This window comes from Panthera tigris, chromosome D1 (assembly GCF_018350195.1).
Source record: "Panthera tigris isolate Pti1 chromosome D1, P.tigris_Pti1_mat1.1, whole genome shotgun sequence".
Taxonomy (NCBI): Eukaryota; Metazoa; Chordata; class Mammalia; order Carnivora; family Felidae; genus Panthera; species Panthera tigris.
In genome coordinates, this window is record NC_056669.1 from 97809332 (window position 1) to 97834228 (window position 24897).

Here is a 24897-nt window from a genome sequence, read left to right on the forward strand (position 1 = left end):
ATGATTCTGGGATTATACGTACATTTAGAGTAACAGATAACATGAGGAAGGGAGTGAGGATAACAGGAACAATAGACATATACCACCTCTTGTGCAGGCCTTAGCGACTTCTGGGATACAGCACTTAACCACAGGGCTTCAAAAAAGCTTCCCTTTCTTTCCAAAGGGATGGTGAAAATTAAAATGGCAGTTTTCCTTATGCTTATTTGCCTTCTACATTCTAGCAGGTGGTCTGGGCTCAAAAGCAGGCAGACAGCAATGTCAGCGACAGCCACACCTTTACCCTGCTTGTGAATATCTTTATGCAAAGACAGATGCTGAACGCTTCAGGACAGACCTTCTGACAGCGGGTTTCTGGATGCCCTGTTTGTGCATTTTGATAAACACAGGGACCCTGCAGTCTCAATTCTGGCCACAGACAGAGATGAATGGCAGGAGATGATGCCTGCCTGGATAGATGGTCATTAATCCAGACCACAAAAGAACAGAAAATTTAACCTGCTGCCGACCAACCTTCAAAGTTATCTTCCCTAGAGATAAATCTAGATAGTCTTCTTCCACAGCAAGCTCAGGGAGCAAGAGCTCAAATGTGGTTCTACATCATTTTTAAAGGTTTTTAAATCTGCAGGACAATAAAAGCCAGACACTAAATATGTTTACTCCTGTTCTCAAATCTCAGACATGTCTGATTTTGGTTGTCTCTGTATCCTTATTTTAAAAAATACTACAGTGGAGTAAATAACCTCATTAGGTTATTATAAGAATTAAATGAGGGGCGCCTGAGTGGCTCAATTGGTTAAGCGGCAGACTTCGGCTCAGGTCATGATCGCATGGCTCGTGAGTTTGAGCCCCGCGTTGGGCTCTGTGCTGACAACTCATAGCCTGAAGCCTGCTTCAGATTCTGTGTCTCCCTCCCCACCCCCTCTGCCCCTCCCCTGCTCCCACTCTGTGTCTTTCTCTCTCAAAAATAAAAACATTAAAAAAAATTTTTTTAAAGAATTAGACAAGATTTATATATATAAATATATTTTTATATATTACAAATATTTTATATGTTATAGAATACATATGAAAAATATTATCATAGGTGATAGACGATGGAAAAGAATCAAAAAAGATGGGATCTGGGGACTCTATACACCTGGAAGGGACAAGGTAGATAACACCAAAATGATTCCCGGCTTAGCAAATGGGGCGAGAACTGAAGATGTTGAAGTGGGATGGCAAAGGCAGGAGCATGGCGTGTTGTGCAGGCAAGGAAACCAGTAGAGCAGTTTCTCTTAACAGCCCCCTAAGTGTTAGGAAGATTCCAGGTCCTGTCTAACTTACCTGCTTCTCTGTACCTGAAAGAACTATACATTATGATCATATGAGCTTCTGACTTTCCTTCTATTATCAAAGCTAAGGAAAAGGACTGAGGCAGAGAAATTAAAATGGGTGGATACAGGGGCACCTGGGTGGCTTTGTCGGTTAAGTTTCCAACCCTTGATTTCAGCTCAGGTCATGATCTCGTGGTTCGTGAGATCGAGCCCTGTGTTGGGCTCAGTGCTGACAGCGCGGAGCCTGCTTGGAATTCTCTCCCTCCCTCTCTCTGTCCCTCCCCTGTTCTCATGCACCCATGAACCCTCTCTGTCTTTCAAAATAAATAAACTTTAAAAAAATGGTTAACAATGGGCTGACACATTCCCTCAGTTCTCTCTCATTCCCTCCTAGAGTACCTAGAAGTTAAGAGAAGAGAAGCAGCCGCAGGCAGCACTCAGTTTACAACAGGGGGAGGAGAGCAGGGAAAGAGAAAGAATGAACAGACGGGAACTCAGCATCAACCAGCCAGCAACATCCTTCACTAGGAGACCTGGACTACTAATATTGAGGTGACTAATCCACAGCTGCTATTAAAAACAAGATTATAGTCTGCATCAGCTCAAAAAGAAAGGCAAACACCCCGGCAAGGGACTTTCAGAGGAGCATTAGAGAAATCAGCCCATTGTTACCAACCAGGGAGCAACAGAAGACCCCTAGGGAGAAATAATGGTAAGTCAGTGCATGAAAGGTGAAGAAGGCAATGTAAATTCAGGTCGAGCTGAAGCCAGGGGGAAGGTGAGAGCACAGGTGGGCTGTGGGGAGCACAGGGAGGAGCAAGTCTGACACAGGAAAATCGAGGGGGAAGGAAGGGGAGAGGGAGGAGGTGGTAGCAGAAGAAAGAGAAGGTAAGATGAGAACAGAACATTTTAAACTAATCCAGAACTCCATTGTGAAGGACAAGTCACGAGGCAAGATACAGCTCAAAGGCATAAGCCCCACGTTTCACCACTGCAAAGAGATTACACAGCCTTCCAAACGTGCATGGAGGGAGGCTATGCAACCTGCACTGACTCCCAGAGCTCCCCAGGATTACTGAGGCTTTTCAGCAGTACTCAGTCCCAGCAGCGTCGGCACATACCTGAAACTGCTTCTCTGAATAGACCCCAGAGCTGGAAAAATGATCATATCTGCAGGGGAACATATTTCACTACTGGTATCTGTCTGGGTAAGGGAGTGGAGACTCTCCCTCACTGCTGGTATATGCACCCACCTTCCCCTAGAGTGGACTGAAGGGAGAATGACATGTGCTGGGAGCCAGAGGGCAGCCGATGAGAGAGGATCAGGGCCCCTGCTCCAAGAGCCACCACCGCGGCTTCAGGGCATCCCTGCATTTCTTTCATGTTTGTTTCTTCCCCAGACAAAAGAACCGCCCATTCAGTCGGCCTTTTGCTTCCAAGTACACAATTGCTAGCGTGTTTAAGGACCATATCAGAAAGGCAAATTGGTATAAAGGTTGTTTCCACCTCCTTAGTCATCTTTAGCAAAAAGATTTCTCCAACACATCTTAAAGCTCTATTGCAAGGTGGCTCCTGGGGAACTATCCATTCAGCTCACGGAAGAGGAAGGTTGAGAAGGAGGCAAGAACTCTTAACATCCCAGACCTGACCAGGTGATGTCAAGATAGAGAAGGAAAAAAAGGAAAATGACTGACAGGCTGTCCTATTCCAATGCTGTCAGCAAAAAAAGGAGAAAAAAATTAATGCTTAACCACCTCTCTCTCTCTCTCTCTCTCTTGTTTTGCATGTTTGAGAGTATCAAAATATAGGAATCAAAACAAGAGCTAAGCGTCCTATTTGATATAAACCAGGAATGGAAATTCTTTCAGAATGGAAAGAAACACAGTGAATGGTTAGAAAGGTGAGGAGCAGGAGGTCAGAGAGTTCAAACACAGCAGTGACACTGGGGTGTTTAATCCTGTGCACAGGGCTGACCCTGCTCCTTTACCTCACCCCCATCATCCAATCGACCACTCAAAAACACCAGAAGAGCAAGGAATCACCTCTCAAACTACCACATTAGTTTGACAGGCAACTTTCAAAGGATCCTAATGGGGGAGGTTGCAGGAGGGAGATAGTTTAAGCAATGGAGTAGGACCTCAAAGAATCAGTGTGATTCAAGGGTACGAAGGGACCTGTCTTTAGGGAAATCCAGATATTTCTTTTTTTTTCTTTTTTTCAATTTTTAATGTTTACTTATTATTTGGAGACACAGAGAGAGGGAGACACAGAATCCTAAGCAGGCTCCAGGCTCTGAGCTGTCAGTACAGAGCCCAAGGCTGGGCTCAAACTCACGGACCGCGAGATCGTGACCTGAGCAAAGCCGGACGCTTAACTGACTGAGCCACCCAGGCACCCCCAGATATTTCTGTTATTTCTAATCTCTATACCTACTCTGCTTAATAAAAAATATCAACCATCCTTTCTCTCTGACATTGTGAAAACAGGCCATGAGAAGCACTTCCATAGCCACTGTTCATGCAAAAGGGAAATAACGGTGCTGCCTATGTAGCAGCAGCCATCTTCTCCAGCCTGGCCTGGGGCCAACGGGCCATCTCTCCCACAGGCTCCATGAAACAGCAGCACAACTGCCAGAGGTGGCAGTACCCTGCACATTTTAACCCCCTTCCCCTCACCCCATCCTGCTACTCATACATAAGTACTTTGGGGTTTGAAGCAAGAAAGGCCAACCACTGCTGCTTGGACAGTGGTCAACTTAGAAGCACACACAGCTTGGGAGGACAGGGAAGAAAGCAAGCTGAGTAGGTACTTACTCAAAGTCCTCAAACTCCAAGTCGGTTCCCTCTACTGATGGGCCCTGGTTGTCTGAGGAAGAGGAGGAGGTGGAGGAACGGAGCCGGTTCTGCTGATAGCGCATGGAGCGCTGGCGAATACTGTCTCTCCGTGAGAGATACTGGATCATCCTCTGGGCGTAGTATGCGGCAGGAGATAATCTGAGAGAGACAGAGATGGACAAACACAAACTAGCACTAATGTGGGGAATACTGTGAAAGACAGTAAATCCAGCTCTCCCTGCTGAGGCGAACTCCGGAGACGTGAAAAATAAAGGGCATTTAACTCACCAGGAGGTCTGTACTGCACAATATGCTTATTAGACTACCACCCGTGTTTCTGTTCCGAGAGGAGGCAAAGAGGCTGTGTAATCAGTCATCATCTGCTCAATAGCTGCCCCCTCCCAAGGGGATAACACTGGACCTTCCTTTTTTAGTTTCTTTAGGGACCCATTTTAGCCTCTCAGGGTGCCATTCATACAGATTTACAGCCTTCTTCAACCATCCAGACTCAAAATATAAGAAACGAAAAGGGACCACAGCCACCATCTAAAGGCCAGCTCTCCCTTCATTTTATACAAGAGAATAGAGGCCAGGAGATGGCAAAATGGACATGACCAGAGAAGGTACTATCTTCACCAGGTCTTCTTTCTTCTCCAACAGATCCACATAGCTCCATATTTGCCCTAGCTCCCTAAAGTGAGCTCTCTGAACCTCTCAGCTCTAATGGGTTACTCACAGACATTCGTAACACAGAGAAAATATTCAGGATTGAAAAAGAGAGTAAAATATACTCAGGAAAACAAAATCTCACAGGGAAGAAAAGATTTTTCTATTTCTTACAATAGAGCATCCGAGGTGACATGGGCACTAAGCAATACAGGAGGCAACAGTTATTCCTTTTTCTCCTTCCTTACTGTGGCTATTCTCAGTGAATTAGTCTAGACCTCTAGTCTGTGTCTTAGTGTCTTCATACCCCTGAAAACGCCTAGTGTCTCCTACAATTTACCACATTCCCTTTCTCAAGTTTTTCCTCCATCTTTCACAAGACTGCTATATACTAAGAAAGTGAGAGAAGAACAATACACTTTGACTCAACAATTCCACTAGGAATCTTATCATATAGAAAAACACAAGGATATATACATGTTGTTAGCATTAGTGAAAAACTAGGAAATGTCTCAAATGCCCACCAAGAGGTTAAAGAAATAAACTATATCCATACAAAGAAACACTATGTAACTATTAAAAAGAATAAATCATCCCTATACACACACAAGAAAACCCTCTAAAACAAAAATTTAACTGGGAGAAAAACTGAAGAATGGTATGCATATACTAATATGTACACAAAAACATATGTTTCTGTAATTAGAACAAAAAACTAAAGGAAACACAGCAATTCTAATGAGGATTCCTGGGAATCTTAACTTCTATAATGTTTGAACATAAAAGGAAAAAAAGTATGTATGTGTGTACACACACACAACACATATATATTTAATGGAAATCTGGAAAAACTGACTGAGAATGGAAATAATAACAGTTACATCCAAATGGTAGGGAAAGTATTTACAAAATCTTGCTGCCCTACATTTCCTTACCCCTAAACAAAGTTTCTGGGAAAACCTCAGTGTGTCTACTGACTCAGAACAAAGGAGATTCTGCAGTCACCTGCTATAGGAACTAAGGCTGTCTCTGAAATGCCAGTCATCAGAGGTGGTATCCTTCTGGGCAATCATCAAATGGAATTCCCAAGAAGGCCAAGTGACAATCTTTGGAACTCAAAAGTCTTTGCTACAGAACAATATACTGCATTTGGCATCACTGAATCCAAATCATACAGCAGGTCGGCATGGGATACACAGATGTCTTGGCCAAGATCATCAGAGTACAAGAATCATTTCTTAAAAGTCTCAATGTGTGGAGCTTCCATTATCCATGTGGGCCCCTGTTGCCATGCATTTTGCAAGGATGAATCAAGAATCTTAAATTTTCAAGAGACAAAAGTCAGCACTCTTGAGTTGTTCCTTTACCTACTAAATATACAGAAATTTTCCAGAAGTCAGCCATTGATGGTTAAATTGTCAAGTCAACCAGACTAGAAAAGAGTGTAAAAAACATTTCAAGAGCAGAATGAAGATTCTTCTTCTGGAATGGATTCTGAAAAGTGTCTGTAAGTATACACATTTCTCAGTTGTTAACCCACCCTAGTAACTAATGGGAAAATTATATTATTGGCGACAGAAGTAGAAAGAATGTTGATGCAGACAATAAGATTGCCCTTTTATGTAAGGGCACAATTTTAGCACTAGGTAACCTAATTGTTTAATTTCATTATGGCATAGGAATTCCTTCTAAGCTACAAAACTATGCATCAATGGCAAAGAAAAAGGGATTCCTGGCACAATTATTAAATACAAGTACATCCTGGCCTCGTCTTTGTAGGTAGCCAGAGGAAAGCTAAGGATCTGAATGCTGAATCATCTCACAAACACTTTGACCTATATATACTGTGTAGGGCGAAGTCTAAGAGGAAAAACTAATTAAACAACCAGCAATGAGGTAGCAATCATCCTCTTACTGAAGAGCTGTATAATCACCAAACTCTGAAGTGTTCCAAGCAAATATTTTTAATGTTTAATAAATTGCAAGTTTTCTTCAAGGAAGAATATTTTCTCCTCCAAGAAAACCTATTTTGTGTTAAGAGGGAAAATGTAAAAATAGCAACACCACAAAGTATGACACTTTCTGTGATAAAGAGATCTGAGTGGGAGTAAATAAAAGATTTATTACATGAAAGGAAGACAAATAATGGTCTTTAAGAATTACCATTAAACTTTGTCAGGTTAAAAATTCTGGGGATGAGATTCCTATAGCTGTCCTAAAAGAAACTATTTTATACCAAGAAGTTCTCTGTCTTAGTGTTTCAGAGTCATCTGATTGATGCCAAAAATTTCTTTCTTTTATTTAGGACTTATTACTTTTAAGTATGATTAGAGACATACACTTCCATGTTTGGCCGTCATCTCAGCTGCCTCCCCATATTCCCTGGTCCTTGGATTTGCCATTTCTGGGGTATGGAAAAGGAAGCAAGAGGGTAATGGGGAATCTTTTCATTAGTCTCTCAGAAAGAACACTCAGTATCATGACACCACTGTGGCCAACAACAAAATCACTCAATATCCCTAGAATGAACCTTATCTACAGGCCTTTCCAGACTTGAAATTCTTAATCTAAAGCAAAGCTCACTGGAGTGCCTAGGTGGCTCAGTTGGCTAAGCGCCCGACTTTTGGCTCAGGTCATGATCTCACAGTTTGTGGGGTTGAGCCCCACGTGGGGCTCTATGCTCACAGCTCAGAGCCTAGAGCCTGCTTCAGATTCTGTGTCTCCCTCTCTCTCTCTACCCCTCCCCCATTCGTTCTCTCTCAAGAATAACCTTAAAGAATACATTAAAAAACAAATAAAAATAAAGCAAAGCTCATTTAGCTTTTATCTAACCTCTATTTGTTAACTTGCCAACCCCACCATTATAAATTACTCTTTCTTTTGGCAAAGCCTCACAATGAGCTCTAGTGTTGCCTAAATGATGTGAAGGTTATCCCTTTTTGAGGTCATTAACAGAATCAGTTAAGTCTGGTTGTAACAACACCAAAGGACTGCTCGCTATATAAATGTTATACATCAACTTGACACCCCATCCTTGGTCCTCAATTTCCAGTATCAGGTAAGGGTGGGCCTTGAACTCATTTAAATGTTTTCTTTTGTTTTTTAAATCCCTTCAAGAACTCTTCAAATACCTTCTAATCGGTGCAAGGTAAATGCTTTAATAAAATGGCAACTTGTTCTTTTTGGTTACCCTTTTGTCAGTCATCTCTTCCTTTAGGTGGCATCCAAAAATTGAACATCTGAATGAGCTTGATTTCTGCCTTTTGATGACCTAAATTCTCTCTCAAATGAGAGCAAGTAGGATTTTTTGTTAGCTGGTTAGTTTTAATTTGTAAGTAATTTCCCTACTAATAAAAACTTGTTTCCCTTTTGGCTGTCCCTTTGAATGGCAACAGCCTCCCTGATTAGCAAAAAAGAAGTATCCTGTGACTCTGCCAGTGGCCTCCTCAGGTCCCTCCTCTAAGTGCCCCACTTATAGGAATGAGCCCCAAAGGACAAGAGCTCAGTCACAACTCCCTGTCATCAGAGGTTCTGTTCACTTACCTGCAACACTTCCCAATCACCTGAACCACCTGTCTCAAAACTGTAACTGAAGAGTAAAAGAGCACCAGGACCAGAGAGGCACAGAATGGGGCTTCCAACAGCTTGGCAACCCCAAGGGCAGCCCCTCCCCCCCACCTAGTGCCATTTCTCACTTTGGCCTTACCTCGCTGGGTCTGGGTAAATTGGGTGCTCTCTGGATCCTGCTCCATCATAACGGGATAATGAAATGAGGGAAGACTCCAGCAGCCTCCTAGCAGAGATTAAAAAAATGGCAATAATCCCTGTCAATTACCAACTCAGAGGTCATTCATAAGGAAAAATAGGGGGAGAGATAAATAACATCCCCCTTTGCAGCTAACGGACACCTATTATCTGGGATCACACCCTTCCTACAAACTAAATAAATAAATAAATGAGCTACAGAGCTCCCACACTGGGTATGGCCACTGTATATGCTGAATACTGCTCTTCAGTGAGCAATGAACAAGTGCTTCAGAGACATGATCTTATGTCTATTTGTAGTATTTCCAGCAGACAAATAGGAGGTGGGGATCAACACAGGAGGGGGAAATTAGGCATACCCAGAGATTATCATGTAGTGCCAACATTTATCTTGGTGTTCAGTTCCTCCATGTTACCCTAATCCACATTCCCTTATCTTCTACTCATTCTGCTCTGCCTACACCCTTTTTGTGAGAAGGAGTACTCCTCAGGCTCTCTTAACAACTGACAAAAATCTTTAATTATATAATCTAGCCCAATCATAAGTTCAACTGAGCATATATGATACACCCACATTTTATTGAGTACTTTTTTGGAGCCAGGTGAATACTAAGCACTTCACATATATTTCTTTACTTAAATCTCACCATAACCTGGAAAGGGAGGCATTACTATACAAACATCAGAACACTGGGCCTAAAAGTTAAGCATATGGCACTGTGGCACAGGGCTATTAAATGACAGCACCAGGACTCCATGAAGTTCTGTGAACTCCAAAATGCTTCAAACCAGGATGCTATACTGTAGGACCTTGTAGGCTCCAGGCAGGTAAAAAGTGTGTATGTATCCACTGTGAGTCCAAGCTAGAAGGTGGGCTTTGTATCACTGGCTCTTCTGTTTTTTAAGGGAAGCCAGAAATCTGGACTTCTCCATGTAATCTCCTGACAGTTAAAGTTTAGCTAAAACATTTTTTTCCCTCTTTGTACAGGGGCCACTTTAAACACATCTGATAAATGTGGCCCAGGGACCCCCTAGTTTGCCATGTCTGCCACACTGCTTCCCAATTCAAATGTGCCTTGGCAGCCAATCAAGCTCCTGCCAGAGAACACATTTCAAAGGAAATGGTCTCAGAAAGAAATGCATATTGTTCCTCTCCAGCAGCATCTTGCCTGGCTCTCCCGGGAACAGGTCTCCGGCTCCCTGCCAGACTCTTCTTTAAAGCAGATCTGCAGGATAAGGACAGCAGCTACCAATCTTTTCCAATTGAGTTAATTCAATTCACTGTTATTAAAACCAGCTGGCTTTAGGTATAGTCATGTGCAGTCACTTTATCCCAGCAACTGGCTCACCAGAGCATTTCCCCTAACAGCCTGGAAAAGAGATATAGCAGAGGCCCTGTCAAGCTGGCTTGCTACCTTTCCTGCCCAGGACAACCAACTGTTACATGATGCTTTCTATCTAGACAAGGCCTATAACCCCCACACATAAGACCCTTTACACAGTCCTACTACTGACGGGAGAGAACATTACAATGTAACCAATGAGGCAGAGAAGAAAGCAATAAAATACATCTCTCGGGTTGAAAACCTGAATCTTCAATGGTATCACTGTTTACAGCAGCAAAAATGCCATGTTTCATCAATTCTAAGAGCCACCCTCCCATTTATAATATGTCTGAAATTGGGATGTATCTTATAAATGCATGACGCCGTTTAATTGGCAGGATTTTTTTTCTTTTCATTAGGGTCACATAAAATAATGACTAAAATAATGGTATGTCTCGGAGTTTTGCACCACAGAATGTTAGAGGAAGGGGCAGTGAGAGGCAAACAGACTGGAGAAAGAAGAAAAGTGAAATTTCGAGAGGAGTATCTACTCAGGACTTTTATGCCATCTTAGATAAATACTTGTTCACTACTAATGAATTAGTTCTAGGAATTGGAAGGTTGGAGAATAGAAGCAAGACCTGGGAGCAGCTGACTTCCCTGGAACACCGAGAGGTTTGTTCCATCCCAAAGGGCTCTGGAGTCAGTCCTGGCCATAACAGCCCTGGCTTGTTATCCTCCAAATGGCTGCTTAGTAAGCAGAAGCCCTTTGGCAAAGAGCATCCTGCAGAGGGACCAACACATATCCTTCTTAAGCACTTCTGCCTGGAAAATGATGCTACTAAGTTGGGAAGCCAACATTACCCCCTACTTCTATGCTAACTAAGGCTGTGTCAGTATTCAGAGAGAGAAGATGACTTTTTAAGAATGCTATAAAGGAGATTCTTGAACTGGGCGAGTTTGGATTAGATAATTTCAATTTTAATGATTCCGTTTTATAATCCTGCAAAGTCTACTTCCCACCTTACTTTCCTATCTTAATTAAGAAGACTTCTTTAAATCAGGGTAAAACCAAAATGTTAAGCTGTATCTCTGGGGAGTCCCTGATGAGGTTCTTCTGGAACATGCATCCCTTGTGCCTACTCACTACAGAATCTGCTAGCACCATTTGCTCCCCAGGCAATACAATGGACTGGCAAGCCATATATATACATGGCATTTTAACTGCTAATACACAAAATCAGGAGAGCCAATTACTATGAATAGCACCCTCACACACTTATCACTGATTAAACATTAAGTTCTCGTCAATTACAAGTACTATCTGAAGGAATAAAAGACTTCTCCAACTGGTATTGAACAGAGAAAAGAACAAGAGCTACTAGATGAGTAAACATGACCACCACTCCTAGGAACCTCTAAGAAAGACCTTTCTCTCCTACAGTTAGCTTCCTACAAAGAGCCATCCATGGGGAAATGATACAAAATGCGATGAGATGGCAGCTGTGTGCCTTCTTCACTGGCCACCACAAATGTGACTTGAATTAACCATCTATCGTGCAATTCAACGATAGGAAATCAGGTAGGACTTAGGAGGGGCTCACACAAGCTTATTCAAGCTTGAAGCTACCTTTTCATTCTGACCTGTGATCACAATTTAGAAATGTATTTATTTATTTATTTATTTATTGATGTTTGTTTTTTGAGAGAGAGATGGTGAGAGCCAGGGAAGGGCAGAGAAAAAGAAAGGGAGACACAGAATCCGAAGCAGGCCCAGGCTCTGAGCTGTCTGCACAGAGCCCGATGCGGAGCTCAAACTCACAAACCGTGAGATCATGACCTGAGCTGAATTCGGATGCTTAACTGACTGAGCCACCCAGGTGCCCCAAGAAAGGTTTTTAAAGAGTCACTGAACCCCTGTCAGGGGAAAAAAACAAAAACCCTCTTCCTTTACAAGTTTGCCTGGTTCGTTCTCTGTATCAGTGGCATCCAAGTGAGACACACAAGGGTTGTGCTATTTCAATCCACTGGAGAACAGAAAGAAAATATCAGAACTTTTGTTTTATAATGTATGACCATAATGTATAACACACATGGATTGCTAAAAAGCCTTTACTAACAGAAGTATTTTTTAAAGTCTGGAGACCACTGCTCTATCAAACTATATCCTACTTTTAAGAAAATTCCACATTTAAAAGAATATGCGCAAATATATAAATATAAGAGCCATAATTATGCAAAACATAACCATACTCATACATAGAGCAGGAGAGAGAGAATGATAAAGCAAATGTGGTAAAATGCCAATATTTAGGGAATATGGGTAAAGAGTACATGGGATTTCTTTGCACTATTATTTGCAACTTTTCTTCTTTTCTGAAATTATTTCAAAATTAAAAACATTCAACATACAAAATTGAAAAGTAAACCACTGAAAACTAAAAAGAAAATGCTTCATTTTCAAAAGAATTGCTCACTTCTTAAAAAGGATTTCTTCAAGTATCAAGTTGCCCTAATGCCCCTAGGCAGGTTTGGTAAACTACAGGCCCCAAGTCAGCTGCCTGTTTTTATAAAGTTTTATTCAAACATAGCCACATCCATTCATTTATATATTGTCTATGGCTGCTTTGAAGCCAGGAAGGCAGAGTTAAGTACTATCAGGATAGTAACAGCCTTAAAATACCTACTACCTGGTCCTTTGCAGAAAAAAAAATCTGCCCATCCCTGCTCTAAAATATTTGCTTACATAAAATCCTCTGAAAGATAAAGTGGAGTCACTAGGAAATGGAACAGAAAAACCTGAAATCAAAGTATTACACACTAGAATCAGTTATCAAAATTAATATTAAGTCCCGCTAAAATCATTAGTCAATAGAAACACAATCCAGGCTGTAAAATTCCTAACATTTTATTTTACTTTGTTTCATTTTTAGAGAGAGAGCGTGCGCACTAGTGGAGGAGAGAGGCAGAGGTGGGGAGAGAGAGAATCTTAAACAGGTTCCACACTCAGGGTGAAGCCCAACATGGCTCTATCCCACCACCCTGGGATCATGACCTGAGCTGAAGTCAAGAGTCAGGAGGCTCAACTGACTGAGCCACCCAGGCGCACCACCCCTCTTGCATTTTAAATGACCATAGCTATTTCTTCCTTCCCTGATTAATACTCTGAATATGTGCAAGGGGGTTCCCTAGATCCCCTAGATCCTTTGATGACTAAGAAAGCAAAAAAAAAAAAAAAAAAAAAAAAAAAAAAAAAAAAAGTGGAAGAGATCTCTGGGAAAGAACAAAGCTGTCAGGGCAGGTGAGATGGGTCATCTAAAAAAAAAGAACTTTCGTTTCAAATCCAATGGATATCAGAGTTGAGAAGAAGCAAACCGTTTGGGTACTAGTCTAGACAGAATGAGTAAGCTGGTGACAACTTTTCCTTACTAAACAATTATGTCCTGAAGATATTCTTTTAACTAGTTGTCAGATCACAGAAAAAAAATCAATATCCTAAAGCAAACAGACATGTGCAAACCTTCTCTAATCACTGGAAAATATCAACTTGCCAGAATTCGGTGACCTATGAGACGTAAAGCCTGCCTTGAGAATCTAAGAGGCCACTGATGCCCCATGCCCAAAGAGTAATTTCCCGGCCTGGCTTTGATGTCTGGGTGGTATTTGCTATTTCAGTTCTGGGAAGCCAAACCCAAAACTAATAGCTCCCTTCTGCCTAGAAAATAAAATCCAAATTCCTCAGCTTGGTATCCAAAGCTCTGTAGCCAAACTTCTCATTCCTTCTGGATATATGATACACTCTAGCCTGATGGTTTTCAAACTTTTTGGTTTCAGCACTCCTTTAACATTCTTAAAAATTACTGAGGACCCCAAGGAGCTTTTGTTTATATGGGTTTTATCTATCAATATTTATATTTGAAATTGAAATTGAGGAATTTTTAACACAAGCATACATTCCATCATCCATGATAATCATAATAACCTTGTTACACGTCACACAGTGAAAACTCCACTGAACACCTGTGAAACAGAGAGAGAACAGCTCAACATTATTACAAAAATAGTTTTGACTTCAGAGACCCCAGGCCATACTTTGAGAACCACTGCTCTAGCTAAACTAAACACACTCTCACTATCTCATCTATGCATTTAGGTTGGCCATTGCTTCTTTCTGGAAAGTTCTCTTTCCTCATTTCTAACTTAAAAAGTCCTTTTAATCCTTTAAGCCTCAAAATCCTTTAAGGCTCCTCCATCCAAAAGTTTATACTCTCTTCCCCAAGACCCCCACTGCATTCTGAAACCTCCCTTCAAAGGCCTCTACCAAGTCACCTTGTACTACACTTACCGATAAGTATGTTTTGTCTCTGCTGCTGGACTACAACCCACATGAAAGCAAGTACTGGGTCCAAGTTATCTTTTTGTCCCCATTAAAACTCCTATCCTAATTAACATGTAATGGGAGACCAATAATAATATCTGTGAATAAATCAGCAGTCGTAAGATTTGGAAGAATAAATAAGAAGATCTGACTGCCCCTCACTGACCCCATGACTTTCTGACAAGGATGCTAGATGTCCAAAAACTCACACTAAAACTCCTGAAGGAACAAGGTTTTCAGAAACTGCTTACATCACTCCTCATCCCTCTGGTCACTTAAGCTGCTCAGGTTAAAGTGCTGACATAGTTGTACTGACAAATGCAGTGCAGCCAGGTCCCTGAGAGGCTTATTAAATCAGAAAGTCAGAGGCTGGCTACTTGCCTGAGAAACTACCACAGATGCTCCTGGATGGTATATTGCTAAAAGAGACCTCATAGGGGAAAGAGGGCAATGATTTCAGGGGGATGGAGGGGCAGGAGGCCAAAGAAACTTGGATGCACTATTGCCTTATTCATTTTTGAATCTTGCTCTGCAAGCCTCAGATCTCTCCTTGGCGCATGCCTGGGCTGGGAGATGACAGCTCTTATTCTTTGTAAAAAATAATTGTGTGTTCTGAAATGACACCTCTATTATGATTTCCAAATTGACATCTCTGCTTTAAAGCGGAGGCATCCAAGCCTCCCCATTTCACACACTGGCAATTATCGTTTAAGTTATCCAACAATAGGCACTCATCTGATCACTGCAGGGCCCCCTATTTCTAGGGGTGCTCTTACATGCTGTTGCCAGTGGAGCCTGGCAGGCAACTCCTGCCCCTGTTATGGGGTAGACCAAGGCAAGGTGGCACTGCTACAAGACTAATACAATCAGAGAAGAAAACAAATATACTATATTAAGAACTCACAGTGCCTGTCCTAAGAATTGGCCTTATTTTACTATCATCAAGCATAAACCATTCACGGGGCTCAAAACAATGCCTTTCACCATAACCTCTTTACAAAACATTAACGTATTCCTCAATGCCTCTGTGCAGCAGACAGTAAAACATCAGAGCACAACATACCAAAAGGAAAGAAGCTGGAAACAGAATTCATATTCAGTATACAACCGTGTATCTAGTTACACAAAGTCTTACCTGAAAAGTCAGCCAGAATGCTCTGGGAAAACCTGACCCTCTGCTAACCGTTTGGTGGGTGGTTATTTTTAATACAATTATAAAATGATTGGTTGGCACTATGCTTTGCTCTTGTATATCCTCAACACATTAGACTATACTTATAATATTTCAATTTATAATAAAAACTCACTTTTGTCAGCATCTGAATTCAAAGGCCCAAGGTGATCTACATGGACGTGTTTATACTGTCTCCAAATTCATTTTCTCTGGCAGACTTGGAAGGTCTGCTCACAGAAGACCACAGACTTTTTTTTTTTTTAATTACAAATTTAGATCAGAGGCTTTTCACCAAAGGATGAATAAGAACATATCAATGACGACAAGTCCCACAGCTAGTTCTGATACTCACATGCACGGATACCCGAGAAGCAACAGCTGTGATATACAGGTTTAGATTTTAATTAAGAGGCAGTGCATCCTAATCGACTTATTTTCCCCAAAATCAAGAAGAGATTTACAAAATCCAATAATCCTAATTTCTCAGCTAATTTTATTAAAAATAATAGATAATCCTCAAAAAGGCTACTCTAGACCAACTAATTTTACAAAGAATATATTGGGTAGAATCATTTACTGCTTCAATAACAGCAAATCCGGGGCGCCTGGGTGGCGCAGTCGGTTAAGCGTCCGACTTCAGCCAGGTCACGATCTCGCGGTCCGTGAGTTCGAGCCCCGCGTCAGGCTCTGGGCTGATGGCTCGGAGCCTGGAGCCTGTTTCCGATTCTGTGTCTCCCTCTCTCTCTGCCCCTCCCCCGTTCATGCTCTGTCTCTCTCTGTCCCAAAAATAAAAATAAAAAACGTTGAAAAAAAAAAATTAAAAAAAAAAAAAAATAACAGCAAATCCATACACTTCTTCTTAGATGATTTTTCACACTCATATTCCCAACCTGAAATTTAAAAAACCTTCGACGAAAGCCATCTGTTCTTAAATGACAGGCCACTGACCCTGGTATACTGCAAACACTATATATTATAAAATGAAGTAAAACCTTAGGGGTAACATCAGGAGAGCAAAGAGACTTGGTAAATGAAGCCTTACAAGAGAACAAGGAAAAAAGAATACACAGTGGCTGGAGCATTTACTAACCAAAGGCAAAGAGGCGGCCTTCCTGGCTCATGTCTGTTCAAGTAATGAGGTTTCTGGAATCTACAGAAATAGACGAGGGGCAGAGACTCTAGCTGAGCCCCCAAACAATCCACTGTTAGCCCTTGAGCTAGCACAAAGCTCAGAGTACAACCACTTTTCTTATATCCTGACTTCATTCTGAACTGCTTCTCTTAGTAACATTTGATTTTCACTGATTCAGCTCTAGGGTATACTGCTTGCCCTTCCACCCTGATCCTGACTTCAGCAACCTTCTTGATTCCTTTTGGACTCAGCATTTGACTCCACTGGAATAATTTCTCCACCATTTCCCTCTGTCTAGACAACACGAAATTGTCATAAATGACACCTAAAGTACAATTAGTAGAGAAACGGCAATTTCCACTCTCCTCCCCCGTTCCCCAAAAGAACTGCACATTAATGTCCTCCGGCACGTCAATCAACACTACCCTGAAGATTAACTCTGTGGAGCCTGGAAGCCATTTAATTCTCAGCTTACTAAATATTACGCCTTTCCCCCTCTACTATAATTAGAAGATGTAAATTGCCTTCTTTTCACTAGCACTAATGCTTGTAATCTCAGAGATCTGAATGCCTGCTAAATCAATACCTGTGTAAAAAAAAAAAAAAGTCCTTACAAACACCACTTTATCCAGCTGCATTTGATTTAGGGGACTCGCAGACAAAAGCAAAAAGATAAAGCAAAAGTGGAGAAAGGCACTGAGAGAGAGGCAAGACTCAAGATCATCAGAACCAGGCTATTATAAAATGGTTTGAAGACACTGCCAGTTCCTTGTGATAAGTAACATTAAAAAAAAAAAAAAAAAACAGCAAAACTGAAGGACAGCAAATCATGAAATAACTTATCAGTGATTTTTAATGGAGGGGACTTCCCCCAGGGAAATGGCAATGTCTGGAGACAGTTGTTGCAAACGGGTGGAGAGATGCACTGGCATCTAGTGGATAAAGGTCAGGGATACTGCTAAACATCCTACAACACACAGCACAGCCTCCCACAATAAAGAATTATTCAGACTTGGGGCGCCTGGGTGGCTCAGTCGGTTAAGCATCCGACTTTTGATTTTGGCTCAGGTTGTGATGATTTGTGAGATGAAGCCTACCTGGGATTCTCTTTCTCCCTCCCTCCCTCCCTCTCTCCCTCCCTCCCTCTCTCTCTCTCCATCTCTCTCTCTCTCTCAAAATAAATTTAAAAAAAAAAAAAAAAAAAAAGAATTACCCAGCCCCAAATGTTAATACTATTAACTTTTGTTGAAAAACTCTCTAATACATCTTAATGGTTGGAGACTAACCAAGAGAAACTCTTAGTAACTAATATATATCATAAGTCTGTGTTTTAGCTATAGAATCAGAATGCAGTTTAAATTCATCATCTTGTTTCACTTACTAGCTACGCGACCTTTGGGAAAGTCCATTATCTTCAATGCCCAAATTTAAAGGGGAATCCCTATTTCACAAAGTTGTCATAATTAAGAACGTATGTAAAATATAGTAGCCATCACACAATCCAAAAAGTACCGACTATTCTTTTCTTCCCTGGACTACAACTCCTAAAGTGTCTGCAGGGCACTCTGGCCACTCAAGTCACTATGCTCAAAAAGGTGATTCCTCAGGGGGGAAAAAAAAAAAAAAAAAAGACATGTGTTGAGAAGGATGAGTACTGTAGAGGCATAAACACTGGTATATGAACCCTAAGATATGAACCCTAAGGATCACATGTACCTCACCCAAACTAATAAAAGCAGTCATTTATCTACCAGTCTGTTAGTCTATCCAACCACTGATTCAAATCACGAGTACTTATTGTCTACCATTGGGTATATATTAGTGTATAGGTTAGATAGGGTCCCTATAGTAGTCTCCAAAAATGGACCCCAGAGAACCATACTTCTTAGTATTCTTGCCCTTGTTTGGTTTCCTCCCACACTGAACCTAGACCAGTCTGTTACTTGCTTTAACCAAGAGAATGTGGCAAGCTGTGCCAGTCTTGGTCCCAGCCTTTGAAAGAACTGACAGCTTCCATTTCCTCCCTCTTGGAACTGTCACTTGGGGAGGAAGCCTTAAGCTGCTAGGTAAAAGGTCTGGCTATTTGGCTGGAGAAGTCGCGTGGAGAGGAAGAGGCCTAGCTGTCCCAAATGAACCTCTAGGTGACTCTAGAGAAACCCCAAGCAAGACCAGCAGAACTTTCTATCTGAGCCCAGTCTATTCAAAAAACAATGAAAGATAATAAAATTGTTATTTTAAGTCACTAAGTTTTGTTGTGTGGTGTGTTATACATCAACAGATGAATGAAACAGCTCCTGATCTTGAAGAACATTCAAGCTAGTCGCGACAGCAGCATTAGAACTAAGTCGATGAAGTTCATTACAAGCCAGAAGTAATCACATCTGTACTCAAAGGAGCCCTGGCTACTATAACAGGACACCAAATAAGACATTTGGAAACAGATCTTAAACGATGAAACTCAATGCAAACTTGCTCACAGTGTCCAAAGCATAAGTTCTTGATATTGGTCAGAAATATCAACGTCAATTTAGAAAACCTTGCTACTCTTTCCTCCCTATCCCAGTCTGGCTCTCCATCTTTCTGAAACATACTTCTGCCCTGGACGGCTCCCTCTTAATGTAGAAGGTAGCCTTAGAATTGGGGAAATTAAGGCTATTTATGCTCCCTCTCTTATCAAGAGGCAGGACCAGTTGTTTTTTGTTTTTTGTTTTTTTGCACAAATCACTATAAAAAAGTGCAGGAAGGGGTGTCTGGGTGGCTCAGAAGGTTGAGCATCCAGCTTTGGCTTGGGTCATGATCTCCCAGTTCGTGAGTTTGAGCCCCACCTGTAGCCTGCTTTGGATTCTATGTGTCTCTCTCTCTCAAAAATTAAACATTAAAAAAAAAATTTTTTTAAGAGTGCAGGAAAAATGAAAATAATACCCTATTCTCTGCTATGGGCTCAATTACTTTCTGTATTATTGAGCTTTCTAATAAAGAACTTCACTGTGTTCGCTGCAAGTGACTAATGGAAGTAACTAGCATCAGCTCTATCGCAATAGCCATTCCTTATCCACCCTTTATAGGCAACTCACTTTTTTTTATGAACTTGGCTTACTCCAATTTTATAAGGTGAGATCTCAAAGATACCCCATAAAGCCTGAAGTCCAACCTGCAAGCATTATGCCACGGCAAAGGGATATTTTTGTTTTGTTTTGTATTTTGAGCAAAGTAATAGAATAAAGGGGAAAAAGAGCAGGCATTTCTTGAGCGTCTAACCTTGTAAAACCAACTGATACTTAACTCATTTACCCTCACATAATTTTCCAGTTGAGGAAACTGACTTTCAGAAAGGCTCCTTAGCTGCCCAAGGTCACACAACAGAGCTAGAAATCGAATCCAGGATTTCTCAACTCCACATCTTTCTGTTAGAACGTGTTACCAGAAGAGAGAAGACAGGGAACCTGAGGAGACTGTGAGAGTTAAAGCAACATATCATTACACAGAATGAAAGCAAAATAAAAGGTGATGAATAATACAAGGGATCTTAGTACACTACAGAGATTTGGAGGAATAGAGATTTGGAGGTGTCAAAAGAGTTCCCAGATGGTCTAAAACAGTGTTCTCTAACTTAGAGTGTATCAAAACCACCTGGAGAGCTTGTTAAAAAAGCACATTACATCCCCCCCACGCCCCCACCCCCCCACCGCCGGCCCCGCTCCCCCACCCAAGTTTCTGATTAAGTAAATATGGGGTGAACCCAGGAACTTATATTTCCAGCAAGTTCCCAGGAAATGCTGATATTCCTGGTCTGGGGACCACACTTTGAGAACCACCAGCCAAAGAGCTCACAATAAACACATTCTGATATATGCACCCTTCTCTCTCAGACCTCATCATATCCAAAATAGTGCCATCAAACACAACTGCCAAATTTAGTGGCTCTATGAGGGACTAATAGTCAGCAACTCTGTTGGGATGAATATTACAACAATGCTCCTTTGCCTTCAAGGAGCAAACAGAAAACGACCAGCCCAGCTTCTGCCTCAATTCTTTATGAGACAAGTGTGAGAAGGAATCAGAAAAGCATGCAGAGAGGGGCGCCTGGGTGGCTCAGTCCGTTAAGCGTCCGACTTCGGCTCAGGTCATGATCTCACGGTCCATGAGTTCGAGCCCCGCATCGGGCTCTGTGCTGAAAGCTCAGAGCCTGGAGCCTGCTTCAGATTCTGTGTCTCCCTCTCTCTCTGACCCTCCCCCGTTCATACTTTGTCTCTGTCTCAAAAATAAATAAACATTAAAGAAAAGCATGCAGAGAAGACTGCTGGACTTCTGGGACACTAGACTGGAGAAATTTAAAGAAAAAAAGAGAGAGAGAGAGAGTTCCTTCTTGTTTTAATTTTAAAAGGGTTACATCTGCTGAAAAGGAAATTAAGAAAATGCTATTTACAATGGCATCAAAAAGAATGAAATACTTAGGAAGAAATCTAACCAAAGAGGTGAAAGACTTGCACACTGAAACCAAAACACTGCTGAAAAAAATTAAAAAAACACAAATAAATGGCAGGACGTCCCAGGTTCATGGACTGAAAGACTTAATATTGTTAAAACGTCCATATTAACTGAAAGCAATTTATAGACTCAATGCAATCTCTATCAAAATTCCAATGGTGTTTTTTACAGAAAGAGAAAAAAAATCCCAAAATTAATATGGAATCTCAAAGGACCAACAGTCAAAACAATCTTCTTTTTTTTTTTAAGAGTTTTTATTCAAATTCCAGTTAGTTAACATACAGTGCAATAGCCAAAACAATCTTGAGAAAGCAAAACAAAGCTGAACACCTGACACTTCCTGGTTTCAAAGCATATTACAAAGTACAATAATCAAAACAGTATGGTACTGGTATAAAGGCAGGCACACAGAACAAAATAGAGAGTCCAGATATAAACCCTTGCACATGTGATCAAATGGTCTTTGACAAACGTGTCAAGACTACATAGACAATGGAGAATGGATAGTTTCTCCAACAAATGGTACTGGAAAAACTGGCTATCCACATGCAAAAAAAGGAATATAGGCCCTTATCTCATACCACATATAAAAATTAACTAAAAATGAAAAACCTAAATGTAAGACCTGAAACTATAAAAACTTCTAGAAGAAAACACAGAAGGGAAACACAAACAAAAAGAAAAAAGGAAAGAAAACATAGGGGGAAAGCTTTATGACACTAGAAAGTGCTATGATTTCTTAGATATTACACCAAAAGCACAGTCAAAAAAACAAAAACAAATGGGGCTGTGTCAAACTTAAAAAACTCATGCATAGCAAAGGAAACAATCAAAAAAGTAAAAAGGCAATTGACAGAATAGAAGAAAATATTTGCAAACCGTTTATCAGATAAGGAGTTAATATCCAGAATATATAAGGAACTCCTAGGGATGTCTGGGTAGCTTAGTCGGTTAAGCATCCAATTCTTGATTTTGGCTCAGGTCATGATTGCACGGTTTGTAAGTTTGAGCCCCACACAGGGCTCTGTGCAGACAGTGAGGAGCCTGCTTGGGAGGAGCCTGCTTGGGATTTTCTCTCTCTCTCTCTCTCTCTCTCTCTCTCTCACTCTGCCCCTCGCTTGCTCTCATTCGTTCTCTCTCTCTCTTTCAATCAATCAATAAACAAACTTAAAAAAAAAAAAAAAAACCTCCTACAATTTAACAATAAAAGTCAAACAACCCAATTAAAAAATGAGCAAAGGACTTGAACATTTACCCAAAGAAGACACACATACAAATGGCCAACAAGCATATGAAAGATAACCAACACTTATCATCAGGAAATGTAAATCAAACCACAATGAGATACCCACCTCATGCCTATTAGAATGGCCACTGCCAAAACAAACAAACAAAAAACAAAAAACAAAAAAAACAAAAAAACAAAAAAAACCCCAGGAAATCAATGTTGGTAAGGGTGTAGAGAAATTGGAACATTGGCGCATTGTTGGTGGGATTGTAAATGATGCAGCCTCTGTGAAAAACAGTATAGAGGTTCCTCAAAAAATAAAAAAAATAGAACTACCATATGATCCAGCAATCTTACTTCCTTTTTTTAATATAAATTTTTTTTGATGTTTATTGATTTTTGAGAGAGAAAGAGACAGCGTGAGCAGGAGACAGGCAGAGAAAGAGAGGAAGACACAGAATATGAAGCAGGCTCCAGACTCTGAGCTGTCAGCACAGAGCCTGACATGGAGCTTGAACCCACGAACTGTGAGATCATGACCTGAGCTGAAGGAGGATGCTTAACTAACTGAGCCACCCAGGCACCCCTACTTCTTCTTCTTCTTTTTTTTTTTTTGTAAGTTTATTTAATTTATTTATTCTGAGAGAAAAACGGTGCAAGAGATGGCAGGAGAGGGGCAAGGGAGAGAGAATCCCAAGCAGGCTCCACACTGTCAGTGCAGAACTGAATGCAAGGCTCAAACTCACAAACTATAAGATCATATCTGAGCAGATATCAAGAGTCAGACCCTTAACCAACTGAGTCAGCCAGGTGCCCCAAGCAATCTTACTTCTGAGTGTATATCCAAAAGAACTGAAAACAAGATCTGAAAGAGATATTTGCCCTCCCATGTTTACTGCAGAATTATTCACAATAGATAAGACATGGAAGCAACCTAAATTTCCATCAACAGATGAATGGATTAAAAAAATGTGTATACATACATACATAGACACATAATATTTTATTCACCCTTTAAAAAGAAGGAAATCCAGGATGCCTGGGTGGTTGTCAATTGAGTGTCCGTCTTCGACTCAGGTCATGATCTCATTGTTTGTGAGTTCAAGCCCTGCATGGGGCTCTCTGCTGTCAGCGCAGAGCCTGCTTCGGCTCCTCTGACCCCCCCTCTCTCTCTGTCCCTCCTCCACTCATGTTCTCTCCCTCTCTCTCAAAAATAAATAATTATTAAAAATAAAAAAACAAAAAGGAAGGAACTCCTGTCATATGCTATAACATGGATGATCCTTAAGGACATTATACTAAGTGAAATAAGCCAATTACAAAAAGACAAATATTACATGACTCCTCCTAAATGAGGTATCTAAAGTAATCAAACTCATAGAAAAAGAAAACAAAATGGTAGTTGCCAGAGATGGGGGGGAGAGGGAGAATGAAGAATTGTTCCAGGAGTACAGTGTTCCACTCATGCAAGAAGAAAAGTTCTAGGGATCTGCTGTCCAACTATATGTAAACACTTAAACATACTGTACATTTAAAAAAGAGGGTAGAGTGATGCCAGGTTCCATTTGAAATTTATTTGCAACCTGCTGGGCACAGAAGCCATTGTCTCCACAAACATTGGTGTGGTTGAACTGACAGTTAACGTGTTGTGACCTGGAATTCACCATTAAAAGGGTCACCCAAGCAAAGTCCTGGAGTTTATTTGGTTATTAATATGATTGTTGGCACATCCTATGCAATATATGTAAATTGAATTATGGTATTCATAAATTTAAAATCTATGAATAAAAGATAAAAATAAAGATGGGATTAAAGCTTGTGTATCATCCATTATCCTGTGTAATCAATAAACGATTTAATATTCTCTTGAAAAAAAATTAAGAGGGTAAATTGATGTATTTTTTTTTATCACAATAAGAAAGACCAGAAAAAGGGGGGAGGTCCCATTTGCCACCAGAATAAAGGATAAAAGCCACCTTGCTGAAGCGAAGTGATTCAAGGAGACAGTGGGAAGAAACAAACAGAAATGTATAGGAATGTGTAGGGGAGGGAAAGAGTAAAAGAGGTAAAAAGATTCCCACTTGTACCGTGTGATGCACCAAAGGAAAAGGGCACAATGTTAACAAACTGCAATTTCTCTTTTTATGACAAGGTCATGCTTTCAGCCTTTGATTCCTTTATGATCACAATTTTCTACTCCTGTTCTAACTTGATTTTAATTTCCTGGCAGGTGGCATCCAAGCAGCCTTTTTGCTTGAACCCACTCCTCTACCCGAAGTCCTCTGCTCACAGGGAGAGTGCAGCCATTCTCCAAGATTTCACATAGTCTGTCATCAAAGGAAGGTTGATTTCATACTGCATAACCTGACATAACAGAAAGCTGCTCATTAAAGTGTGACCCGACCAGCAAATAAGCTTGGCACCCCCACTTTCCCTCGTGGAAACAGAGGAGGAGTTTATTAATTGTTGCTATTAAAAAGTCAGGCAGCTTCTCAGGTGAGGGGGCTGTCAGCATGTCAACCCAAAGCCAGCAGGGGACCCCTGTGGGTGAATTAGGCAACTGGGTGGATAGAGGAGAGGATAGTGCA

The 24897-nt window shown here is 41.0% G+C and overlaps 1 protein-coding gene across 8 annotated transcripts in view; it reads right to left on the reverse strand.

The window, feature by feature from the left end:
• AMBRA1 (autophagy and beclin 1 regulator 1) overlaps positions 1-24897 on the reverse strand; it is a 177745-nt gene that overhangs the window by 101251 nt on the left and 51597 nt on the right. For 4 of the 8 annotated variants that reach the window (XM_042959017.1, XM_007082188.3, XM_042959012.1 and 1 more), the window contains 2 exons: positions 8526-8612; positions 4133-4312 (listed from right to left, as the gene is read on the reverse strand). The exons of 2 other annotated variants lie outside the window; for them this stretch is intronic. In XM_042959017.1, the coding sequence (XP_042814951.1) occupies positions 4133-4312; positions 8526-8612 (267 nt within the window). The remainder of the gene's footprint in view (positions 1-4132; positions 4313-8525; positions 8613-24897) is intronic. 2 more of the 8 variants (XM_042959016.1, XM_042959014.1) reach the window with 1 other exon arrangement.